The sequence below is a fragment of the Lissotriton helveticus genome, chromosome 9 (genome assembly GCF_964261635.1).
Source record: "Lissotriton helveticus chromosome 9, aLisHel1.1, whole genome shotgun sequence".
NCBI lineage: Eukaryota > Metazoa > Chordata > Amphibia > Caudata > Salamandridae > Lissotriton > Lissotriton helveticus.
Window position 1 is genome coordinate 918,721,455 of NC_136070.1, and position 26,918 is coordinate 918,748,372.

Below are 26,918 nucleotides of genomic sequence, written 5' to 3' on the forward strand. Positions count from 1 at the left end.
GCATATTGTTTTGGATTGGAGCAGATTGTTTTGAATTGGAGTGGGGAAGATTGGAGTGCGACAGATTGTTTTGGGTTGGAGTGGGGCAGATTCCATGGATTGGAGTGTGGTGGATTGTTTTGCATTGGAGTAGGGTGGATTGTTTTGGATTGGAGTAGGGCAGATTCTTTTGGATTGAGTGGGGTAGATTGTTGTGTAGCAGGTTTTAATGGGCCAGATTCTTTTGGATTGGAGAGGGGTGGATCGTGATGGCTTGGTTTAGAGTGGGGTGGACTGGGGAGGGATTGAGGTGGATTGTAATTGGGATGAGGTGGATTGTTTGGAGTGGCGTAGATTGGATTGGGGTGAGATGGATTGGATTGGAATGCAGTAGATTAGATTGGGGTGGGGTGAGGTGCGGTGAGGGGGATTGCATTGGAATGGGGTAGATTGGATTGGTCTAGATTGAGTTGGATTGGAATGATGTGTGGTGGATTGAATTGGAGTAGGGTGGATTGTGGTCGATTAGAGTGGGGTAAATTGAGATGAAGTGGGTGGATTGGAGTGAGGTGGAGTGGATTGGAGTGAGGTGGATTGGATTGGAGTGGGGCAGATTGGAGTAGTGTGAATTGTTTTGGATTGGAGTGGGGCAGATTGTTTTGAATTGGGTTGGATTGGAGTGGGGCAGACCGGAGCAGGGCAGATTGTTTTGGATTGGAGTTGGGTAGATTGTAGTGGGATAGATTGGGTGGGACAGATTATTTTGGAGTGGGGGGCGGGTTAGAGTGGGGCAGATTGTTTTGAATTGGAATGGGGCAGAATGGAGTGGGGCAGATTGTTTTCGATTGAGTGGTTCAGATTTATTTGGATTGGAGTCGGGTGGATTGTTTTGGATTATAGTGGGGCAGATTAATTTGGATTGGGGCAGGCTGTTTAGGATTGGAGTCGGGTGGATTGTTTTGGAATGGAGTGGGCAGATTGTTTTGGATTGGAATGAGGCAGATTGGAGTGGGCAGATTGTTTTGAATTGGAGTGGGGCATATTGTTTTGGATTGGAGTGGAGCAGATTGGAGTGGGTGGATTGTTTTGGATTGGAGGGGTGCAGATTAGAGTGGGGCTGATAGTAATGGGTCAGATTGTTTTGGATTGGAGTGGGGTGGATTAAAGTGGGACAGATTGTTTTAGATTAGCGTGGGGTTGATTTGTTTGGATTGATGCAGACTGGAGTGGGGCAGACTGGAGAGAGCAGAATGTTTTGGATTGGAGTGGGGATGATTGTTTTGGATTGGAGTAGGCCAGATTGCAGTGGGGCAGATTGTTTTGGATTGAGTGGGCCAGATTGTTTGGGATTGGAGTGGGGCAGATTTTTTGGGATTGGGGCTGATTGTTTTGGAGGGGAATGGGGTAGATTGTTTGGAGTGGAGTAGGCCATATTACTTTGGATTATAGTGGGGCAGATTGTTTTGGATTGTAGTGGGGCAGATTGTTTTGGATTAGAGCAGGGCAGATTAGAATGGAATGGATTGGAGTGGGAAAGGTTATTTTGTATTGGTGTGCAGATTGGAGAAGGGTGGACTGGAGTGGGCAGATTGTTTTGGATTGGAGTGGGACAGATTTGAGTGGGGATGATCGTTTTGAATTGAAGTTGGGCAGATTGCAGTCGGGCAGATTGCTTTGGATTGAGTGGGCGAGATTGTTTTGGAATGGAATGGGGCAGAATGTTTATGTGTTTGTTTTTTTGGCAGTTAAGTAAAAGGAAGAAAATGTCATGGTACAATATACAAAGTGTGCATAGAGACAGTGCCTGCAGTCAACATTGAAAACGTTCGTGAGTATGCAAAGTCATCCAACGTGAACATGCCTGGTGTCCTACATCTTGGTCAAACCTGAAATGCAATTAGTGGTCTAAAACATCAAGGAGAACACATTTATGAACGCCTATCCATTCAGTCGATCATAACAGAACTGTTTAGTCCTGTGTGTTATTGTTTACATCTTCTCCTTCAGTATTATGTAGTGCGTTTATCAAATTCTCAAAGGGCCCCCAAATATTCTTTGGTCTAGATGCGATCTGCATTGAGTCCCAGAAAGCCGTAAGTTTTTCCTGGCAGAATGTTACGTCTGTGATCCAATCCTTAAGTAAGGGGGGTTGTGATCTTCCCCAAGTCATAGCAATCCATCTTGTAGCCAAGAGTAGCAACATGGCTAACAGCCTCCTCACCCCCACCGAGACCTCCTTGACATAAACAAGTAACCCAAGTTTAAAAGTGGGGGGAATATGTGTCATCAAAATTTCATCAAACTTTTGGAAGATTTCCCTCCAATAAACTGCCAAGCTCGGACATTCCCATGCCATATGCAAGAAGTTAGCCTGGTCCATGTGACATCGCCAACATTCAGCATTAGGTTTAAGTCCCATACGGAATAATTGCTTAGGGGTTCTATAGTACTGATTCAAAAATTTAAAGTGAATTAGTCTTAATTTATAATTGGGAGATAGTTGTTCTAGTTGTGCACAGCAGAACTTCCATTCATCTTCAGTAATCTGTGGAGTTAATGTTGTATTCCAATGTTCCCTCGATTTTGAAATGATTATTGGGTGGTGCATTTGCATTGAGGTATATAGCCTGGTGATAAGTTTCTTCTGAACTGAACGGGGGTAGTGAGTTGGGGCAGAATGTTTTAGATTGGAGTAGGGAGATTGGAGTGGGGCAGATAGTTTTGGATTGGAGTGGGACATATTGTTTTGGATTGGAGTGGGGCAGATTGTTTTGGATTGGAGTGGGGAGAATTATAGTGGGGCAGATTGAAGATGGGAAAGAAAGAAACCATGTTGCTTTGCAATAAAATGATCCTCATCTTTTGCGAACAGCGCCTGTGAGCAGAAACAAAAGAAAACACGAGTGCAAAGTGAGAAAAGAAGACTTGGCAAAATAAAAAAAAGTTAACCATACAAAATAAATCTTTGCTAATTTGTTTGTCCTGCTCGGCATGTTTTTGCCAGTCACACGCCTTCTGTTTGCAGGGCACTAAAAGTTAAAAATAATAAAATAGTACTTCAATCACGTTGGGAGCAGCAGATGGGCACTGATTAAGATGAATCAATCATTGTTTGGTCCCTACTCCAAAGATCGGAACTGAAATGATGTTAGGCCTGCCTTGACGAATTACGAGGCTGTAAAGAAGAGTGCCATGCAAACCAACAAATAGTAAGCAACTGGCCGGCTACAAGACTTTTTTGTTAACAGCTGTGTTACTCAAGGGAGACACATGCACTTGAGCATGATCCCGCAAGCGCGACCCTTATGAGTAATAGCATTGTGTCAAAAAAACTTTGTTTCATGTTTTGGGTTGAGTCAGAAAATGAGTAGTCTGAGTGTAAGAGTGTACCGACAAGGGCAATTGAGTCTAACTCCACGAGCAAAGGCCAGATGCAAATGTATTCTTCGTTGGAATACAAGCACAAAGGCATAGCTGAGCGCTCATGATAGCTGGAGGATGGCATTCACAATTAGCAATACTGTGCATAAATTAGATTGAGCAAGATGGTTTGGCTAAATCTATATCTCTACTGCTAAGGTGTGTCTCACCTTGCCTCAAAGATGAGAGCATCTGGTGAGCATAGTTAGCATAGCAGTAAAACATGGAAAGCATGGATTAGTTTATTAAAAGTTTTTAATTTTATGATTGACAGATGGAAGGACATATCCTCTCCACAGGAGAGTGACAAGATGTAGGAATGAGGTTACTGTAGCTGGGAAGGACCAAAATCCTTTTGGTAAGGGGTTCTTGGACGGTGTGCAGTAAAGTGAGAAAGGAAGTGCTGAAAGAGGAGGTGGGAATTCTGCGAGGAAGTAGTATAACCTGGAATTCTGCGAGAACATAATCAGGCTTGGAATTCAACGAGAATGTAGCCAGGCTTAGGTGTAGTGATTTCTCCAATCACTGGGAAGGGCCCAGGATAAGACTGATCACTCACCACCACCTAGTCAGATTATTCTTCGACCTTGGAATAAAACATCTTGAATAAAGAAACTATGCTTGAATTTTGAATGAAGAAGACTTCAGGACTCTTGACTTCTGCTGACACCCAGAGATTGGAACTGCTTTCCAACGGTCAAGTGGGTTGCTGTCTGTCAGATACAGAGACACAAAAGAAGAACGACTTCTACCTCGAAAAAGACCCAGCTCTCCACTGTAGACTGAACCCTGCATGAATTATTCTTGAAAGAAACATGGTGCATAGGAGCCTGTCATGAGGACCTGAGGGCTGCAGGAGTGACTAACCAGAACTTTCCCAGCTGCTGGAGAAATTTTGGACTTATTCATTTTTTCTATATCCATACTAATATTATAAAGAGAGAGCCCAAACCTTTGAGGCGGGTAATCTCAGTAACCCCAGCACCAATCACAACACCCAATACAGCGTTGGAAAGAGAAGTTGCAGCAAAAGGACATAGGCTATGCAGACGGCCACTATATATTTTTTTTGGTATTTTTTTTTTTTGCAGAGTTTTACATAGCGCAAACTTGACCCGAACTGAATCCGGTATCAGAGCGCTTTACATAGCACCAGTTACGTTACATGAGGACACACATTCATTTTTGTTAGGCACGGGGAAATTAAGTGATTTGCCCAGAATCACAGGATGTTTGGCGTCGTTACCAAGACTCGAACCCAGATCCCCAGGTCCGAGGTCGAGTGCCTTAGCCAACTCCTCTATACAGTTAAAAAGTAAAAGAACCGTGCCAGCAAAGTAGTCCCTTGTGGGCGTGTCTGCGTTGTGCTGTGGGCGTGGGCTGGGGGCGTGACTAACACTGGGGGCGTGTGGTACGGCCATCACATCGTGGGCTGTGGGCGTGTGCTGGGGGCGTGACAAACGCTGGGGGTGTGACAAACACTGGGGGCGTGTGTCCGCCCTTCATGCCATGTGAGTCGTACATACAATCGCCAATTACGTTGCTGCGCAGCATCAAGAGGCACGCTGGGGGCGTGACACGCTGTGAGCGTGTGTCCGGCCTTCATGCCATGTGAACGCAATTGCGCCGCATCAAGGGGCACGCTGGGGGCGTGTGCTACGTTCCGCCCTTCATGCCATGTGGGTCGTACATTAATCAGAAGATCGTCTGCTGTGGCCGTGTGCTGGGGGCGTGACAAACGCGTTCACCTGGAGGCCTGGTAAGTAATGTTACTGCAGCCTCTCCTGCGTGCTGCTACTGAACTTTCTCATTCAACGAAATTACACGTGCCTGCTACCATCAACCAGGGCTCTAGCCGGGCTCAGGTGGCGGATCAGTACACTAATTACACGCGCCTGATAACATCAACCAGGGCTGCAGCTGGGCCTCAAGTGGGGGAACACGCACCTGCTAACATCAAACAGGCCTGCATCTGGGCCTCAAGCGGGGGAACACGCAAATGAGCGTGTCTGCGGGGACAATTACTGCAGCCTCTCCTACTCGCTGTCACTCAACTCTCTCATTAAACGGATTTACCCGCGGCTGATAACTCTCTAATTCAACGACATTACACGCGCCTGCTAACATCAACCAGGGCTGTAGCGGGCTCAGGCGGCGGATCACTACACCAATTACACGCGCCTGCTAACATCAACCAGGGCTGTAGCTGGGCCTTCTCCGTCCCTATTCTAATGAAACAAAAAATGTTGTCTACCGCGAGATTTTAAAATAAATTACCCTTGCCAAATACACACATTACACATATTCTATTTCCTACCCTGACAACGTCGGGACGGGCTGCTAGTAAGGATATATAAGGATAACCAGGGCAATGCGCTGAAGCTTCGTAGGACCAACACAGAAAGAAAGAAATGCAGGTTTGTTTTATCCGGAGATTTTTACAGTGAAGAAAAAAAGGCTTCTGTCACACCTTGCAGCAAAGGAGTTCAGTTTCATGGAGCTCTGTCCAGCTACAGCTTGTTCTGTTGGTGGATTTCAAAGAATATGAAAACGAGGTCCTAAACCATCCATTTAGTTTTGATGTATTGGATGAGGTTGACGTTTGGGGCTATGTGATCTGTATCTTGTGGTACTCTTTCAGGATAGATGAGCAGTCGCTGGTAGCTAACTGTGTGGCTCAAGGTTGTTGAAAGTACTGCGTGGGTGCATTCAGCATGTTTTCATTTGGTGCCTGTTTGTCAATTAGAATAGGTAGACAGTGAGATGTCTATGTCCCTGTGACCTTTGGGACTATACTGGTTGTGTGAGACAGTAGTGCACCTAGTGTGTGCAGTTGAATAGGTTTTAAATCTTCGAGGTAGATTTGATCCAGCTAAACATGCATTTGGTAGCATTGGTTGATCTAATAAGTGTATTGTTTTTCTTTATTATTTAAAAGGTCAGTGAGTAAGATCTGTATGATCTTTGATACTATATTGGTTGCATATAAGTATGGTGTTGGTGTATCTGTTGTATTCAATTATATTGGAGATTTCGGTTGAAGTTGTGTTCAGTATTGTATCTTATGTATTTATTGCGTTTCAGAACATGGTGGAATTTGTTGGGTTAGATATTTGTTGTTGTTGTTGCTGACAGTGTAGCTTGGTAAGTGGTTGTGCACCACTTTAATCCTAAAGGAGCCATCATTCTTCTTTAGTTACATCACCCTGGTTACGTTTAGGTGAATTGGATTGCCTTTGTCATTTGTTATATAGATGTTTAACTTGGGTTTCACTTGTTTGCTGCATTTGGAATTTTATTTTCCAATTTGCTAGCATAAGGGACTGTTCTTTTTCTTCGAAGGGAATGCCCAAAGAAGTGTAGTTTTCAGCTATTTTTAAAAGGTATGTTAAGTAAAGGTCTGCTAATTGTATTGTTTTTAAAGCTCCTACTTGCTGAAGTGTTGGTTATTTTTCCTGTAAAGGACATGCATTGCACATAGTTGTCATGGTGCTTTTATATAAAGTGTCAGTCCGGTGACGGCTTTTCTTTTTTATTCACTGCATTTTTTTAATGCTTTGCCTAGTTAAATTCAACCCGTTTGAAAATAGCAGAGTATAACTAAAATACATATTTGGTCAAAAGAACAATGCTCTATGCACATTTTTTCCTTTGCATATATGTACTATTTTGCACATTCTGTAAACAGTATCTTTGTTTCCACACTTCAAATCCTTCCTCATTGTTCTGTGCCTCAGATGATGGGGTTGATGCGGCAACAAACATATCACCACAAACGCCACGTCAATCCTATCTGCAGCATCTAGAGCAAGTTGTAATAGAAACTTTGCTTTAAGATTAGGAAAATAGATCTGCTTGCACTGAAACATCCCACTGTTTAGACCCCTTTGACTGATTGATGGGGACTGCAAAAGTCCTTTGAATTGATATGACTGTAGAAGATCTCCACTCTGTCGTATAGTTGAGGTATTGGCCATGCCTCTGTGTTTAGTGTATAACGTTATAAAAGTCTTTGGGTGAAGAAGGGTAACACATTTGATTTGAGAGTAGTGGTTGTTGGGTGAGGAGGGTATAGTGCCCTTACTGCTTGTCTTTAGTGGACCTCTCCTGTAATATGTCGTACATTGACTTTATATTTAAGGGATCTGTGTCAGAAATTCTGATTACTGGTTTTTGTAGGTTGTATTTACGCTTAAGTGTCGTTCAATCGTCTTTTACTTAAAGCATTTTCTTTTAAGTGCCTCTTTTTACTTGCTTCTTTAAAGCTATTGGCCAGTGAAGTGTCTTTTACTATGTATTCTTTTAAGAACCAATTAAATATAGGGACATTAAGTATGCTCTTTTTTCAATGGGATGCACAGTAAAGGGTTTTAAATGTAGGATGTGTCTCCTTTAATGCTCTTTACAGTTGGTGGTTCAATGCTAGGTGATTTTGTCTGGTGATTTTGTGTGAGCGCTCTGGCGACAGGGGGCATGTGTTACATTTGCTTGTGTTCAGAACATAAGGTACCAATGGCTCTGTATATGATGCAGCTGGTTTTGACGATGGTGCCCTCTCGCAATGGGGGCTAATGGCTTTCCATCTGGATAAATGTGGTGTGATAATTCGACTTGGCCCTGATGGCCCATGCTGCTGTGTGTAGAATGCCGTTAAAGAGTCCAAAGTGGAGTTTCGGAGGCCATGGAGCACAGCTTTACCACCTCCAGATGCAAGAATATGAGGGCTTGAACAGCAGTTTTAAAGTACATTTCTGGAAGAATTTGCTTTTTTATTCTTCTGAAAGAGATCGTTGGTACCAGGCCATCTTTGATGTTGTTGGCAATGTGTTCCTTGAGAGTGGGGTTGGTGGCCAGGGTCACTCCAAGTGACATGGCAGTCACTGAGAGTTTGAAGCTGTAAAGGTTCTTATCCTTGAGCAATGTGTGTACTTTTTCTTGCCTATTGTTCTTGGCAAATAGTGGAAATTCTGTCTTGATTGGTTTAAGCGTCCGGTAGGCGTGGGGCATCCAGATCTAGATGCGGTGCAGGCAGTGTTTGAGGCACTGGATGTTTGGAACAGAGAACACTTTCCAGTAGAGTTGTATACTATTGGCATAATGGTTAATTTTGATGCTTTTTTCTGTGCGTAGAACCCCAAGGGGTTGCCATATGGAGGTTAAAGATGACCGAGGACAGTTTTGGAGCCCTGAGAGACTCCACAGGTGATGGTGATTTTTTAAACTTGCAGGTGCCCATCTGAACAACCCGGTAATGGTTTGAAAAGTAAATGGAGAACCACTGAACGAATGCATACATCAGGCATTATACAGCCTAAATAAACTCAATGAAACATTCATAGAGATACTTTCATTGTGTCAGAAATCTGTAAGTGCGTAGACACGTTCTTCTACGCTCTTACGACCCACAAAGGTGCTCAATTTATTGTTTTGTTTACACATATCCTATTTATTACTGCTCTTAAACCCAGATCTGTGACTGGGGGTGAATGTTTTGCCAATGTGCAACATTCCGTCCATCATCTTCTGTGTTTTGCTGTTCACCCTATGTGGGAAGGGTATGCTCAGACGTGGGTCCCATGCTCACTACGCCACTGGAGTCAAGCTATCCGGGCTGAAGACGGCTGGTAGCCAGAAACCGGGCCAGGATGCTTGATTCCAGTGCAGAGAAGACATGGCTTGGCAGTTCTGGCTGGACTGTTCCCATGAGGCACAGGGTCAAGGCTGATTTGCATATGGCCATGTCTGAACTGGGGTGGCGTGTTGAGCAAAATAACGATGGATTAAACCCAAATCTGTGACTGGGGGTGAATGTTTTGCCAATGTGCAACATTCCGTCCATCATCTTGTGTGTTTTCCTTAACTCAAGATGCAGCATGCTTGGTGCGGTGTTAGCAGATCTGCAGATGAGCCTCTTCTGTCAGCAACATATATAATATGGAATCTTAAATAACCGAAAGTCAGTGACACCCTCTGAACATGCAGTTTAGTTCTTTATGTTGAGTATGAGATGCTGTAGTTGCTGATCTGTACCTCCATTTTGAGGGTACTGTAGGGCTAATGCCTACATAAGCTTTGCCGATTAGTGTCTCTCCTGTGTATTGTGCTGTCTGGGCAGGTCTTTGTTATCATTGTCTTCCCTGAGAGTGCTCTGTAGTGCTGCAGTCCTGAGCATGTCTGCCAATCTTTTTTTAACTTTTCAGGGTGCTCAAATTGCGGCTTTGTGGGCTATTCTGCTGATCAGTCTCTCTCCTTTGACAGCACCATTCTCAGCATTCCCGGCTCACAAGTATCTCATTTTCTGGACATGTGTACTAGAAAAACAAGATATTTGTGGGTGAACACAAGCGCGTATGCACACACACAAACATATATCGCTTCCTGTGTATCTGTTCTTACAGCCAGGGAGTTAAAGTTTTATTCATCAAGACTTAAAAAGCTACATAGATGCAGGGAATTAAGTTCTGGGAGGTTAAATTCTCTTTTGGGCTACCTGTTGCAGGCAGCCCAGGTTTAGAACTTACTTTTATTTGTAGTGGCACTTCTAGAGCGCACAATCAACCCTTTCAATGGCATTGCAACTATTTAAGTAGTGCAAGGATGACTTTCCAAATGGTTCTGAGGTTTCCATCGTAAACCAGAGCTGAATAGGTTTTCGGAGATGTGTTGTCAGTGGGTTCCGAAAGAACGTGCCTTTGTTAGAGTGAGACTTTTAAATGGTTTATCAAGGTAACCTTGTTGAGAAGACTACACAATCTATTCCGCAAAAGACATGGTCGTTGTGGCGAATGGCGATGGATTTAGGTGAAATCCCAGGACAATTAAACAAAAGGGAGGAGATCAGTGTCAGATAAGTGCTACAGTGGAAATGCTATGAGGATGGAATGGATAAGATATAGATGGCTGAGAGGAAGTCATCATCATGCACATTACAGAGGAGTCCCAGGACACTATAGGTGGGCAAAGTATGGAGCAGGTAGAGAATTGCTAGCCTATGCTGACAGGGTATTTATACACATGTAATACACAAATGTATCTGTCCCTGGGATATAATTTGATTGGAAGACGATAGAGCAATGGGATGTCAAAATAATTGTTCAGTATATAACTTGAATGGGTCTCCAAGTGACTGCATGCCTACTTATGTGTATGAACAAGATTATTGGGTGTGTGCTTAGTGCAATGGTTATGTTCAATTGATTTGCTTGGATGTCGTTATGAAGGAATGAAACAGGTAAATGAAGTGGGTAATATTCATTCCCGGACATGCTTGTGACTGCATGCATGCACATGTTTGTCATGAAGTTTCAAAAGTCCAGCCTTGGCAGCGAGCAAGGATTTCGCCATATTTCTTTATGTGCCAGGGTCCCAGTGTTGGAATCATTGAATTGTATAAAGTTTGCCATTGGAACCCTTAGTGTTTTGTGGTATCTGGAAGAGGCTCCAAATTTGTAACAATCAAATTAGGAGCTAATATTGGGGAAGCAGTTGGCGTTCTGGGTATTCGGTGAGCCAATGTGTGTGACAGGGTATAGCTGTCAGTTCTGTTTTAGTGGTCTTGCCAATCATCATGTTTGAGCATCACCCTAAAGGTAGGTGGTTGTGGATGGTGGTGATGTGTTTAACTTAATGCATTGGTCATAGAATTCATGTTTTATATATTTCATGACGATTTAAGATACATTTATTAGCTCTCACCTTAACAGCCGTGGCCCGTGGAGGGAGTTCGGTGGGGCAGTCAGGCGTGACGGGGTAGGGACAGGGTGGGGGGTGATAAACACTGGCATATGGATGATTGCAGGTAAGTAAACAATTAAATTAATAAAACAAATTTCGTTCCATGCCCCGCATCGTAAAATGTGATGCAGGGCGCGCTACGAAAATTAAGATGCAGCCGCGACTCGTGGAGGGAGTTCTGTGGGGCAGGCAGGCGGAGCGGGGGAGGAGCAGGGTGGGGGGTGATAAACACCGGAATATGGATGATTGCAGGCAATTAAACAATGAAATTAATAAAACGAATTTCGTTCCATGCCCTACATCGCAAAATGTGATGCAGGGCGCGCTACGAAATTCGTTAGAGTGAATGCGCATGTTATTTAGCCACTCCACTACATTACATTGTGACTTCTAAATGTGCACAACAATGTTATATGATAATGCCTAAATGTGAAACACACAAGTTAATGAGTTAAGGCACACATTGGATGTATGGTAACATGTGTACAAAATATATATGCAGAGGGTGAAGTCTTCAAGCAGGCGCAGGGTTTTGACGTAGCATGGGCTTAAAAGTGACTGAGTGAAATCTTGTAGATTTCACTCATCCACTTTTAGAAGGCGTTCCTGCGCCGGAACGCCCCCCCGCGCTTGAACGCCTACTTCTGGCGCAGGGCTTTACAACGTGATGCATCTCCCAGATGCGTCGCGTTGTAAATACCCCACAGCATGGCGCCTCTTTTGCGCTGCCGCTGCGTCACAAAAGTGACGCAAAGGCGACGTAAAAGAGGCTCAAGGGGCTTGTACATCTGCCCCATAGTCTAACCGTAGTATATGAGAAGGGGTCCCAGATGGAACAACATAAAACACACAAATTGACAAAATTTACCTCATAAGCATAGACTTCAAAGAATGTTATTTAATATACATCCTTCTTCGAAAACTAATTACCATGTCTTTTGCAGTAATACAGTTTAAAGCATTTCATGATAAGCCCAGAAAAGGGGGGTGGAGGGGGGAGTGAAGAAAGGAAATTTGTGCAACATAGATTTAAATTAGTCATAGAGGAATAACATATTATGTGGTCTCATCAATATTTACACATGTAGTGCCACACTAGACATATATACATTGTCATGTATCAACTCATAGGTTAAGAAAATCCTATCCTGTTGATGGCTGGTACAGTCAACAAATGATCAGTTTGCCAACAGGTAAGAAGAGATAACAGTATGTCGACGTTTCGACCCCAGTTGAGCAGGCGACGCTATTGCCCTACAGCGGGGTCTTCCTCAGGACAGGTGATAGTGGGGTGTGGGAGTACAAAAAGGGGCACACGAAGCACGGTGATTCTAGCGGCTCCGTCTGATACTGATGTTGGGCCAAGGGCTCCTATTACCAAGAGAGCGTAATCCTATTCACGCAGCGGCGATCCTAGGTGCTATTTTACATGGGAACGCTTCTATTGGTGACAAAAATCTCATCAATCCTCGCTGCTCATCAATACACCGTTCCACTAGAGTAAACGGTGTATTGATGAGCAGCGAGCATTCTTCCCGCTTTCTTCATTGTTCGGACATACAAGCGAAACCCGAGAGGAATCTTGAAGTGTTTTTTAAAAGGCACCATTTATCCCGCTCCTGGCCTCGCGGCGAGTCACTAGAGTAAACGGTGTACTGATGAGCAGCGAGGATTCTTCCCGCTTTCTTCATTGTTCGGACATACAAGCGAAACCCGAGAGGAATCTTGAAGTGTTTTTAAAAGGCAGCTTTCGCTAAAAAGCAATTCTGAAGTAAGAAGTCACTGCGAGCGAGATGTTTGGCTCGTTTTGTTTCACCTTTACATTTGATGAGATTTTTGTCACCAATAGAAGCGTTCCCATGTAAAATAGCACCTAGGATCGCCGCTGCGTGAATAGGATTACGCTCTCTTGGTAATAGGAGCCCTTGGCCCAACATCAGTATCAGACGGAGCCGCTAGAATCACCGTGCTTCGTGTGCCCCTTTTTGTACTCCCACACCCCACTATCACCTGTCCTGAGGAAGACCCCGCTGTAGGGCAATAGCGTCGCCTGCTCAACTGGGGTCGAAACGTCGACATACTGTTATCTCTTCTTACCTGTTGGCAAACTGATCATTTGTTGACTGTGCCAGCCATCAACAGGATAGGATTTTCTTTTTTTGTAAATGGATAGGATTTTCTTAACCTATGAGTTGATACATGACCATGTATATATGTCTAGTGTGGCACTACATGTGTAAATATTGATGAGACCACATATTATGTTATTCCTCTATGACTAATTTAAATCTATGTTGCACAAATTTCCTTTCTTCACTCCCCCCTCCACCCCCCTTTTCTGGGCTTATCATGAAATGCTTTAAACTGTATTACTGCAAAAGACATGGTAATTAGTTTTCGAAGAAGGATGTATATTAAATAACATTCTTTGAAGTCTATGCTTATGAGGTAAATTTTGTCAATTTGTGTGTTTTATGTTGTTCCATCCGGGACCCCTTCTCATATACCATTGATTACCCAGGTCCCAGTACTAGTGGGTTGACCCATTTATTATAACCATAGTCTAACCAGCAGTGCAGTTAGTGACGGGCATTTGATCTAGTTCCGCCTTAGACATGACGCAATACACAGTTATTGAGGTGATGAGTCATATGTACATACACCAGAAAGGAACACCTTCACACCCCCAACTTGAAGCCAATGGTAGACATATTTGAAATAAGTTCCTTCTTTGTTAGTTTCCACTGAATTCACTGGCAACCAGAGCAGAAAGGTAGAGCTTCCCTCCCATTAGGACTGCCACCACTGGTATCAGGGCAGAAGGATAGTCCTTCACCCTTCAGTCCCGCTCCACCCCCTCAATCATGCTCCCACAGATATCGATGGCAGAAGTGCACTCTTTTTCGTTCCTCATTGATGTGGTGAGGGGTAAACAGGACAGAAGCAATGACTCTTAATTGTCTTTCTTCCCCAGCAGTGAGGGGCCATTCAGCCGTGATGAGATCACAGCCTGCTTCATGAAAGCCATCTCCAAGTGCTCCAAGTTCGGCCTCGGATGCCTCCACAATTTCCTTGAGACCACCTTCAAAAAGCCCACCTTCTGCCGCAGCTGTGATGGTTTTGTAAGTAACATGGGGGCCATGTGTAACAGATGTATTGACCCTTTCAAGTCGCGCAGGTCAAGGGGAATGGGTGGGAAGGTTTGGCGCTCACAACCAAGTTGGTGCCACAGACTGATGCAGCTACAACTTATGTCCATTTAGACTCATAACATAATGTTACATCCCATACAGGTCCTCAAAACGTGTCTTTTTAGCTGGACTAAGCGACCATTATTGTGCGCCCTCGGATTATACATGGGCAAAAAAACATGCAATAATAGAAATTTTTATTTGAAGGTTGGAGCTTTTCAACATTTCGTTTCACTTCTAAAAAATGGCGTTATGTGCTAGACTCTTTGTCTCTTTTTTTATCCTAATGCATGCTCTCTTTTTGTAGGTGTATACAAATGTTTAAATTGAGGCCACCCATCGCCCATACTCTTTCCATTTGCTGTAATTGCTGTGCTCCCACAAATCAAAATATGTACACCAACTTAATGTTATCTCCCAGTGTCATAACCCATCATATTTACTGAACGTTTTCAAATTTTCCATGTAGCCTTTTTATGTATGCATACTTTATTCATCTGCATATATTATTTCACGTTCTAAATAATAAAGTACCCCTTACGCAGACGTTGCAGACCCCTAGAGAGGCGTGGACCCCAGAATAAGAACCACTGATTTAAAGCATGGTATAAGCTTCGTACACAGACAGGTTTTAAAGTACTGTTAGAACTGGCTATTTCTGGTAGGCTAAGGCTGACGCCAAAGCCAGGCAGAAACCACCATTCTAGTCAGGGCAAGGGAGTCACACGCCAAGATAACCCCTGCTCACCCCCTTGGTAGCTTGGCACGAGCAGACAGGCTTATCCCGGAGGCAATGTGTAAAGCATTTGCGCAAGCACACAACAGCAACAACACCCTAGGCACACCACAAAAGGAACTCCACACAAGGTTATATAAAAATAACTTCTGTATTGTCAAAACACATCAGATAGAAATCACACATGTACATTGTGCCAACTGGCACGGGTAATATTCACAAGGGATTATGTACAAGACAGGGCCACATGGGCCACTGTCAGAATCAGCACTTTTAGAACTAGTAATACTGTTAGAAATAGCACTTTGTAGGACTTAGAATAAGTGTAGCACAAAAGAACAATTATAGGTAAGAACACATTACACATGATGCATCACCACATTCAGAGGTGCAGGAAAGAAAAACACATGATGCCTAAAACATTCAGAGGTGTAGGAAAGACACATAATGCATAAAACACATTCAGAGGTGTCACAGGCATAATGGCATAGCACATTACGCATAACTCACATTTGGGCCTAACCAGTAAAAACTACAGTAGGCAATCTCTCACTAGTTTAAACACATTAGACTCTCCCCCTAAGCATAATTCATATTTAGGAGCGTAACTCACATTGTGAAATAAACTCTCACTAGCATAAACCTACATAGGAGAAAAACAACCACCTAAGTATCACAATACCTTTAGGGGTATAAGCAGGAACAAAACATATGATGTATAAACACATTCAGAGGTGTAAGGAAAGAAAACACATGATGCATAAAAAAATACATTCAGCGGTGTAAGAACAAGGAAAAACACATGATGCATAAAACATTCAGAGGTGTAAGGACAAGGAAGACACATGATGCCTCAAAACATTCAGAGGTGCCAGAACATAACTCAATAGCGCAAAAACACATGATGCATCAAAACATTCAGAGGTGCAGGAAAAACCACACAATTGCGCAAAACTACATAAGCCACCACCTGTGGCAGTCCCTAGGCCAACTGGCCTTGTTGGGGCTAGGACGCCCTGTGTCCAAAAGTCAGGGGCCTAAACGTGGCAGCTGCCCACTAATTGCTGGGCAGCTGTGAATCAACAAAACTGCGCCAGGGCCCTCACTGGCCCTAGAACAAAAGCTGCGCAAAGCTGGAGCCACACAGGCTCGGTAACAAAGAAATGCCCCTTTGAGCCTCTCTGGGCTCCTCCCCAAATGTGGCACTCAAGAGCCTCTCTGGGCTCGAACTAATGTAAATGCAGCCATGAGCCTCTCTAGGCTTGAGCAAACAACAATGGGGGCTGTGAGCCTCCCTGGGCTCTAACCAAATGACTGAGGCACTCAATAGCCTCTCTGGGCTTTAAAACAAAAATGCCCGGGTGAGCCTTGTAGGCTCAAAACAAACTGTGCCGGTAGCCTCTCGGGGCTCGTAACTCAACAAATGTGGCCCGTCGTAGGAGTCCCCCCTCTGGGGACTCAAAGCACAAGATGCCCCCGTGCCTCATGGGCTCTCAAAACGATTGTGGCGCCCTGAGCCCCTCGGGGCTCTCAAAACAAATATGCCCCCGGAGCTCCAAACACTGAGGCCTTGCTGGGGCCTCTCAGCGCCCCACCAAAAGGAAGCTTGCACCACCTGGGGAGGGGGCGGGCACCGGCAATGTGCCCCGACACTCCCCCTCGCATCTCGCAGGCACTCACCGGCTCTTTTGTGGGTCGCGGCGTGTCTCCTCTCCCGCTCAGGCTGCCGGCTCCTCTCCACTTCTCCCGGGCCTCCACTACTGGTGCCAGGGACTCGGCTCTTCCTCTGCGCTGGCGGCCCCGGGGCTCTCCACAGCTCACGGGAGCCCCGGGCCGCGGGAGAGCTTCACTTCCTCTTTTTCTGGCGCCACCGTGGGGCTCTAGCTTCCACATGGGAGCCCCGCTGTCTGCCTGCGCCGGTCTTCTCCCGGTCCCCCACCTCGGGACCGGGACTTCCTCCGCTGGAGCCGGCAAGGCTCCAGGACTTCCTTTTTCGGCCGCATCATTTCCTCTTCCGTCTGCGGCCCCGCCCACAACTAGGCAGGCCGCGGACACGGCGGCCATTAATAAAAACAGCTCGGGCCACGGTGGCAACTCCACTGGTGCCAAACGAGGGGTGGGCACCCTCGATTATCAAAATAAAGTCAGCACGCGGGGTGGACACCTGCTAAGGGCACCAGAAAACGGGGTAGCACCCGTAAATAAAAATATTTAAAATACGGGCAGGTCAGAGAGCAGCTCCATGCTGCAAAGGTCAAATAAAGCGCTCCACAGCGCTAGGGAGCAGGCGGATCCCGAGCCCCCCAAGAAGGGCTCCCATAACAAAGAGGCCTCAGCTACCAAAAGCAACAGCACAGCGCTCTCCTCTGGAGAAAGGTCCTGGGAAAGGTTTTAAGGGGAAAAGTCTAGAATAAGTCATCCAGGGGCTGGGCAGGGCCCAGGGAGGCAAGCCTTCCCCTGGGCCCAAGCAGCAGCACGCCCCTGGCAGGATTCAAGTCTGAAACAAGAACACTTTGTAAGGGGACACAGCCCCTTTTTATACAGCAAATTCCTTTGTCTAGTAGGGCGCAGGCAGTGTGAGAACCAGCTACAACTGGTTAGAGGAAACTCCTTTCAGTGTGAGGGGCAGAGGCGACAGCCGCCCAGCAGGAGGTGGAGCCAGCATTGTGGCAGGCAGGCACAGCCCTATTCACTCCCAGGTGCTATCTCCTCCCACCACTCTAGTTGCAGATGCAGTCATTCAACCAAGGGCTGACTCAGACAGCCTCCTGGGGGCTCCCCAGCCCCTGTCACCCTCAAACCAGACAGTCAATCCACAAGCAGGCCCAGGCACTCCTGGAGCCAGGCGCCAGCCAATCACGTGCCAGCAGACTCACTACACATGCACACACATGTCTAGAAGTGGCACTTCCGCACTAGACACATTCATGCCACATACATCATTACGCAGCATTCAATCTCGCGCATACCAAACTTGACCCTGCACTCCCCACACATCAGGAACTACCATGGTCACACAGATTCCCCATGCATTCCTATGGGAGGGTAGGTCACTCACCACACATACACAGAGAGCTCACGCACTTTACACTGTACCACAGTGAAAAAGTACGCAAAGGCCTAAAATCACCAACACCAGGTCACAGAAACAGGCTAGGAAAAAGCAAAAAGTTTCGGGGTGAACCTGCCAAAAAGGGCAAGGTCCAACACAACCCCCTTCCAGCCAAAACGCAGGGTAGACCAATCACTCCACTGATGGGCTTCCCTGCTTTGGGCGACAAAACACGGACACGGGCCCGCACGGCAGGGACAACCTCCGGTTTTGCGCCACTCTGAACCCACATAGATTTCTCTCAACAAGAGCCCTCTGGCACAACTAGGATACCCCACTGGTACTCTCTAGTCATCCACGGCCAGGACCAGGCCCTAGGCCATCCAAATGTCACAGGTCCTGACCAATCCACAGAGTGGGGGGCAGTAACCCCTGGCACACAATAGCCACTCTCCACTCTCCCTCTCAGTGTAGCTGCAACTACCACTGATCCTTCAACCTAGGGTCCGCACCCTCAGGCTGACCAGAGGTCACTGGCAAGAATGCCCCACCCTACCTCTACTTCTGGGGTTCCGCACCCTCCCAGGGAGGCACCCACAAGAACACATCTCTCCCACCAGATCAGGTCCTCACTCCATCAACTGGTCTACCACCTGGGACCTGGAAACTATTTCACTTCTGAGGTACAAAGCACACAGCACAGTCCCTCTTCAAGCAGGTGGGGGGACACAGCACACAGCAAAGCCCCCTTTCCTATACCTTAGTGGAAACAACAAACTGCAGGTGGGCCCCAGAACACACAGCAAGGGCAGCCTCCTCAGTCTCTTCAGCTGATCTACCTTGGCAGAGATTCCTTCTTGACCTGGAAGTTTCCTAATCTCCCAACCTAGGGTCTAAAACCCTCAAGTTGCACCGGGGTCAGAGACAAGGACACCGTCCCTCTGCACCCCCTTCCAGAGTTCTGCACCCTCCCACCTTGGAGCGGTACCCCTGGAAGCCACAAACCGGTCAGGACACTGATTACAGATGCCCTTCCCTCCAGGTCAGGCTGAACCTGAACCTGGCCTCCCCCTTCCTCGGGGAACGACCTCCAGAGGCCCCAAAAATGGTCAAGCAGTCTGGACGGTCAAATGCCCAGCGAACCAGGACTTCTGCAACCTCCACTTAGGAGCGGTACTTCTCAACACCAGAACCGCCGGAGTTCTGGTTACAGACACTCCCCGTCCTCTATACACAGGAAGATCCTCCTCAAATGACCTGTAAGTACAGCCTAGGCCCCTGACCTGGCGCTCCCTTAGGGAACCCTCCAGGCCCTGAGACAGTTCAAGTTCAAGTTCGAGCATTTATATAGCGCACTACTCACCCAGAGGGTCTCAAGGCGCTTGGGGAGGGGGTTCATTATTTGTCGAATAGCCAGGTTTTAAGTTCTTTTCTGAATGAGATGTGGTTTTGAGTAAGGCGGAGGTGAGAGGGGAGTGAGTTCCAGGTCTTGGCAGCTAGGAAGGAGAAGGATCTGCCACCCATGGTGGATCTTCGGATGAGCGGGACTGTGGCGAGGGCTTGATTGGACGATCTTAGTTGGCGGGTGGGTTTGTAGAAGGGTAGTCGAGTGTTGAGGCATTCGGGTCCTAGGTTGTAGAGGGCCTTGTGTGCGTGGGTGAGAAGACAGAACGTAATTCTTTTGTTGACGGGAAGCCAGTGGAGGTCCTTTAGGTGTCCGGTGATGTGATCTCGGCGAGGGATGTCCAATATGAGTCTCGCTGATGAGTTTTGGATGCGTTGGAGTTTTTTCTGTAATTTTGCTGTGATTCCGGCATATAGAGTGTTACCATAATCCAGCCGACTCGTGACCAGGGCGTGAGTCACAGTCTTTCTTTTTTCGAGGGGGATCCAGCGGAAGATCTTTTTGAGGATGCGAAGAACGTTGAAGCAGGAGGATGAGACGGCGTTGACTTGTCTGGACATCGAGAGAGAGGAGTCCAGGATGAAGCCAAGGTTACGTGCGTGGTCTGTGGTAGTGGGTGCTGTGCCTAGCGCGGGAGGCCACCAAGATTCGTCCCAGGCAGATGGTGAGGATCCTAGGATGAGCACTTCAGTTTTGTCTGAGTTGAGTTTTAGGCGGCTTTGTTTCATCCATTCGGCTACTTCTTTCATTCCTTCGTGAAGATTGGTTTTGGCGGTGTTCGGGTCTTTGGTGAGGGAAAGGATTAATTGGGTGTCGTCGGCGTAAGAGATGATGTTGAGGTTGTGTTGGCGTGCGATGGATGCGAGTGGGCTCATGTAAACGTTGAAGAGGGTGGGACTGAGTGATGATCCTTGTGGTACTCCGCATATGACTTCTGTGGCTTCTGAGTTGAATGGGGGAAGTCGGACTCTTTGAGTTCTCCCGGCGAGGAACGAGATGATCCAGTCCAAGGCTTTTCCTTGTATGCCGGTGTTGCTGAGGCGTTGTATAAGGGTGCTGTGGCAGACCGTGTCGAAAGCGGCGGAAAGGTCGAGTAGAATGAGGGCCGCAGTTTCTCCGTTATCCAGTAGTGTTCGGATGTCGTCTGTCGCTGCAATGAGGGCGGTTTCGGTGCTGTGTTTGGCTCGAAATCCGGATTGAGATGGATCGAGGGAGTTGTTGGATTCAAGGAAGGCGGCGAGCTGGCTGTTGACGGCTTTCTCAATGACTTTGGCGGGGAAAGGGAGGAGGGATATGGGTCGGTAGTTTTTAAGTTCGGAGGGGTCTGCTGTGGGTTTCTTCAAGAGGGCGCTGAGTTCGGCGTGTTTCCAGCTATCTGGAAAGGTGGCAGAGTTGAACGAGCAATTGATGACATCTTGAAGATGGGGTGCGATGATGGAGTCAGCTTTGTTGAAGATGTGGTGGGGGCAGGGGTCGGTTGGCGAGCCAGAATGGATAGAGTTCATTAGGCGGATGGTGTCTTCAGTGGTTATTGTGTTCCAGGCGCTAAGGTAGTTAGTTGGTAATTAGTAAGGTAGGTAGTTAGTTGAGACAGGGGTTCGGGCCAACGTGGGACACACCGTCCCACACTCACTCTGCCTCCACTGAGACAGGACGTGAGCCTCTATACCCCTACCATCCTACTGGGACCTAGCTGGGCTACACATGAACCTCTTCCCCTACACAGGATCATCAGATCCACAAGCCACTACTTTTAGAATCACTCCCTAATGCCTCTGCAAGACCTCTAGCACACTGCCAGATGACCACCTTCTTGTCCAGTGCCTCTGCAGGACCTCCGGCACACCACCAGAGGTACACCTCCCGTGCAAGCTCCTTTAAAAAACTCACACCAACTCCTCCAGTTCAATACACCACTCATCCACACACTCCCCCTCGAGACTGGTGAGACAGTTCCTCACTGCCCCTGACTCTCAATCTGTACCCCTCTTACTGAGCACCAGGCACCATACTCTAGGAACTGGGAATGGGACTTCATGCACTGGACACATTTTAGCTGCCACCACTGGATCCTACCATACTGAGGAATCCAGACACACACACTACACTCAGGGGATAACCACCCTCCCGAGCAAGCCATTCCTCCTCCACACTCCCTCTCTTCCATCTACCCACACAGGGACAGGAACAGGGATTGGGCACTGGACCCAGCAAGGGATTCCTTATCTAAGGGAACCACCCCCTCTACTGGCGTCCCGCCCTGTCATTTTCTCTCATCTGCCACTAAACATAAAGCGCAGGAACACCATTTGAAAATGACACTCTTGAGGAAAAACAAAATCACAAACAATAATCCCAAACATGTGACTATCTAAAAAATGCAGAGTTTTGTAATGTAGCCAGCTGTCGCTGTGGTACTGTGCAAACACAAGTCCTAATCCGCACTGCTGACCAACAATGTTAGAACTGGCTATATCTGGTAGGCTAAGGCTGACGCCAAAGCCAGGCAGAAACCACCATTCTAGTCAGGGCAAGGGAGTCACACGCCAAGATAACCCCTGCTCACCCCCTTGGTAGCTTGGCACGAGCAGACAGGCTTATCCCGGAGGCAATGTGTAAAGCATTTGCGCAAGCACACAACAGCAACAACATCCTAGGCACACCACAAAAGGAACTCCACACAAGGTTATATAAAAATAACTTCTGTATTGTCAAAACACATCAGATAGAAATCACACATGTACATTGTGCCAACTGGCACGGGCAATATTCACAAGGGATTATGTACAAGACAGGGCCACATGGGCCACTGTCAGAATCAGCACTTTTAGAACTAGTAATACTGTTAGAAAGAGCACTTTGTAGGACTTAGAATAAGTGTAGCACAAAAGAACAATTATAGGTAAGAACACATTACACATGATGCATCACCACATTCAGAGGTGTAAGGAAGGAAAACACATGATGCATAAACATACATTCAGCGGTGTGAGAACAAGGCACATGATGCATCAAAAACACATTCAGAGGTGCAGGAAAGAAAAACACATGATGCCTAAAACATTCAGAGGTGTAGGAAAGACACATAATGCATAAAACACATTCAGAGGTGTCACAAGCATAATGGCATAGCACATTACGCATAACTCACATTTGGGCCTAACCAGTAAAAACTACAGTAGGCAATCTCTCACTAGTCTAAACACATTAGACTCTCCCCCTAAGCATAATTCACATTTAGGGGCGTAACTCACATAGTGAAATAAACTCTCACTAGCATAAACCTACATAGGAGAAAAACAACCACCTAAGTATCACAATACCTGTAGGGGTATAAGCAGGAACAAAACACATGATGTATAAACAACACATTCAGAGGTGTAAGGAAAGAAAACACATGATGCATAAAAAAATACATTCAGCGGTGTAAGAACAAGGAAAAACACATGATGCATAAAACATTCAGAGGTGTAGAGACAAGGAAGACACATGATGCATCAAAACATTCAGAGGTGCAGGAAAAACCACACAATTGCGCAAAACTACATAAGCCACCACCGGTGGCAGTCCCTAGGCCAACTGGCCTTGTTGGGGCTAGGACGCCCTGTGTCCAAAAGTCAGGGGCCTAAACTTGGCAGCTGCCCACTAATTGCTGGGCAGCTGTGAATCAACAAAACTGCACCAGGGCCCTCACTGGCCCTAGAACAAAAGCTGCGCAAAGCTGGAGCCACACAGGCTCTGTAACAAAGAAATGCCCCTTTGAGACTCTCTGGGGTCCTCCCCAAATGTGGCACTCAAGAGCCTCTCTGGGCTCGAACTAATGTAAATGCAGCCATGAGCCTCTCTAGGCTTGAGCAAACAACAATGGGGGCTGTGAGCCTCTCTGGGCTCTAACCAAATGACTGAGGCACTCAATAGCCTCTCTGGGCTTTAAAACAAAAATGCCCGGGTGAGCCTCGTAGGCTCAAAACAAACTGTGCCGGGAGCCTCTCGGGGCTCGTAACTCAACAAATGTGGCCCGTCGTTGGAGTCCCCCCTCTGGGGACTCAAACCACAAGATGCCCCCGAGCCTCATGGGCTCTCAAAACGATTGTGGCACCCTGAGCCCCTCGGGGCTCTTAAAACAAATATGCCCCCGGAGCTCCAAACACTGAGGCCTCGCTGGGGCCTCTCAGCGCCCCTCCAAAAGGAAGCTTGCACCACCCGGGGGGGCGGGCACTGGCAATGTGCCCCGACACCCCCCTCGCATCTCGCAGGCACTCACCGGCTCTTTCGTGGGTCACGGAGTGTCTCCTCTCCCGCTCAGGCTGCCGGCTCCTCTCCACTTCTCCCGGGCCTCCACTACTGGTGCCCGGGACTCGGCTCTTCCTCCGTGCTGGTGGCCCCGGGGCTCTCCACAGCTCACGGGAGCCCCGGGCAGCGGGAGAGCTTCACTTCCGCTTTTTCTGGCGCCACCGCGGGCTCTAGCTTCCACATGGGAGCCCCGCTGTCTGCCTGCGCCGGTCTTCTCCCGGTCCCCCACCTCGGGACCGGGACTTCCTCCGCTGGAGCCGGCAAGGCTCCAGGACTTCCTTTTTCGGCCGCATCATTTCCTCTTCCGTCCGCGGCCCCGCCCACAACCAGGCAGGCCGCGGACACGGCGGCCATTAATAAAAACAGCTCGGGCCACGGTGGCAACTCCACTGGTGCCATACGCGGGGTGGGCACCCTCGATTCTCAAAATAAAGTCAGCACGCGGGGTGGGCACCCGCTAAGGGCACCATAAACGGGGTGGCACCCGTAATTAAAAATATTTAAAATACGGGCAGGTCAGAGAGCAGCTTCATGCTGCAAAGGTCAAATAAAGCGCTCCACAGCGCTAGGGAGCAGGCAGACCCCGAGCCCCCCAAGAAGGGCTCCCATAGCAAAGGGGCCTCAGCTACCAAAAGCAACAGCACAGCGCTCTCCTCTGGAGAAAGGTCCTGGGAAAGGTTTTAAGGGGAAAAGTCTAGAATAAGTCCTCCAGGGCATCCTGGGGCTGGGCAGGGCCCAGGGAGGCAAGCCTTCCCCTGGGCCCAAGCAGCAGCACGCCCCTGGCAGGATTCAAGTCTGAAACAAGAACACTTTGTAAGGGGACACAGCCCCTTTTTATACAGCAAATTCCTTTGTCTAGTAGGGCGCAGGCAGTGTGAGAACCAGCTACAACTGGTTAGAGGAAACTCCTTTCAGTGTGAGGGGCAGAGGCGACAGCCGCCCAGCAGGAGGTGGAGCCAGCATTGTGGCAGGCAGGCACAGCCCTATTCACTCCCAGGTGCTATCTCCTCCCACCACTCTAGTTGCAGATGCAGTCATTCAACCAAGGGCTGACTCAGACAGCCTCCTGGGGGCTCCCCAGCCCCTGTCACCCTCAAACCAGACAGTCAATCCACAAGCAGGCCCAGGCACTCCTGGAGCCAGGCGCCAGCCAATCACGTGCCAGCAGACTCACTACACATGCACACACATGTCTAGAAGTGGCACTTCCGCACTAGACACATTCATGCCACATACATCATTACGCAGCATTCAATCTCGCGCATACCAAACTTGACCCTGCACTCCCCACACATCAGGAACTACCATGGTCACACAGATTCCCCATGCATTCCTATGGGAGGGTAGGTCACTCACCACACATACACAGAGAGCTCACGCACTTTACACTGTACCACCGTGAAAAAGTGCGCAAAGGCCTAAAATCACCAACACCAGGTCACAGAAACAGGCTAGGAAAAAGCAAAAAGTTTCGGGGTGAACCTGCCAAAAAGGGCCAGGTCCAACAAGTACCTAAACATATTTTTGTGGCACTCTTTTACCAAACAACCACAGAATACGCCTGCTTAGCAGTACCTAGATTCCAGCTTCAGCTGCCCCCGCCTTTTCACCAATAGTAGTCTGTTTTATGTTATAGCCAAGAGCATTGGCATCTACAGGGAGCCACACTTGTGGCTTCATTCAAACCTCAGTGCAAAATATGGTGGTAATAACCTGTGACAATAAATACGTCACGGCTGGGTATTACCTCCACAATAATAGATGTGCAAAGAAAAAACGTGGCCTACTTGCAGAAACACAGTTACTGCACCTTTGGATTTTATTGTACCCATATTTAACACGCACATTTTTGTATAGCTAGTGCACGCTGAAGGTACAAATTGAGGAAATCTGGTTAACACTCAAACATGTTACCAGGGCACCTGGAATTGTAGTAGTGCATAATACAACTTTAGGGAGTTTGCTGGATTCCGTTCTGAGAGTACACAGGGCCCAACGTTTTATAACCCAGCATTAGCACACTATCAACCATGCACGACTCCACTCTTGGCAAATATAGACCTTCACCACACTCATTAGTACTTCACAGGATCACCCTCCTAGTACTTCATATGAGCTCACTGTTTGCTGTCTACACACAACCACGTTCAGAGCCTTTTTCAGCCGCGGCCGCTGCTGGTAAAAGCAGTGGTGCCAGCTTGCGGGGTGGGATTTTGAGAGATGACCACTAGGAAAAATTAAATAAATTATTAATTTTCCCTCATGGTCGTCTCTCGAAATCCCCCCCAGCCGGCCCTACCGCTCTTACCTGTAGCAGCCATGGCTGGCCTTATTTATGAGGTCCTTACACCACTCTTGCGTCACTTTTTTTGATGCTGCAGGGGCGTAAAAAATGCACCACACTGCGTCATATTTACAAAGTGAAGCATCTAGGCAGATGCATCACTTTGTAAACCCCTGCACTACATTACATCTGCGATGGGTATAATATGAGCAGGGTGGACGTTCCGGCATAGAAACGGCTGGTAGAAGTGTCGCAGTGAAATCTATGAGGTTTCACTGCGACACTTGTAGGATGCCACTTAATCAAATCCTTACGCCTGCCTCAAAGCAGGCAAAGGAAGTGACGTAGGCCCTTTCACATGGGTCTTGCCCCATGTGAAAAGATACATTGCTGGAGTTAAGTCTGTTTTCAGACACACCTAAGCAATAGGCCACTTTTTCGCCTGCAGATATGTCAAGAATGCTGACATATCTGTAAATCCTTGTGACATAGAGCACCGTACAGTAAATACGGCACATCCATGGTGTCGCAGGCGGGCACACTGAAAAGTGTTGCATCACTGATATCATGCAGCAATGCAACACTTTTCATAAATGAGGCCTTAGGCTTTATGCACACCACAACCCTGCCTGCTAGTGGATGGATTGAAGATAAATATTGCACCCAATAGAATTAGATAACCCCGAGTTTGGAATTAATCTGGTGCAGTAACTATCACCTATCACGAGTTTTGCCCTCAAAATGGGGAATAACACATAGACGCCAGTGCTATCAACACAAAAAATCTGCATTGTCCGATAATTCTTGGGACTTTTTCTCCTGAA

At 47.2% G+C, this 26,918-nt stretch overlaps 1 protein-coding gene across 3 annotated transcripts in view; it reads left to right on the forward strand.

Moving 5' to 3' along the window:
• LOC144781995 (RAS guanyl-releasing protein 4-like) overlaps positions 1-26,918 on the forward strand; it is a 426,385-nt gene that overhangs the window by 362,488 nt on the left and 36,979 nt on the right. For 2 of the 3 annotated variants that reach the window (XM_078661092.1, XM_078661094.1), the window contains one exon: positions 14,108-14,255. In XM_078661092.1, the coding sequence (XP_078517218.1) occupies positions 14,108-14,255 (148 nt within the window). The remainder of the gene's footprint in view (positions 1-14,107; positions 14,256-26,918) is intronic. The other variant, XM_078661093.1, reaches the window with a different exon arrangement.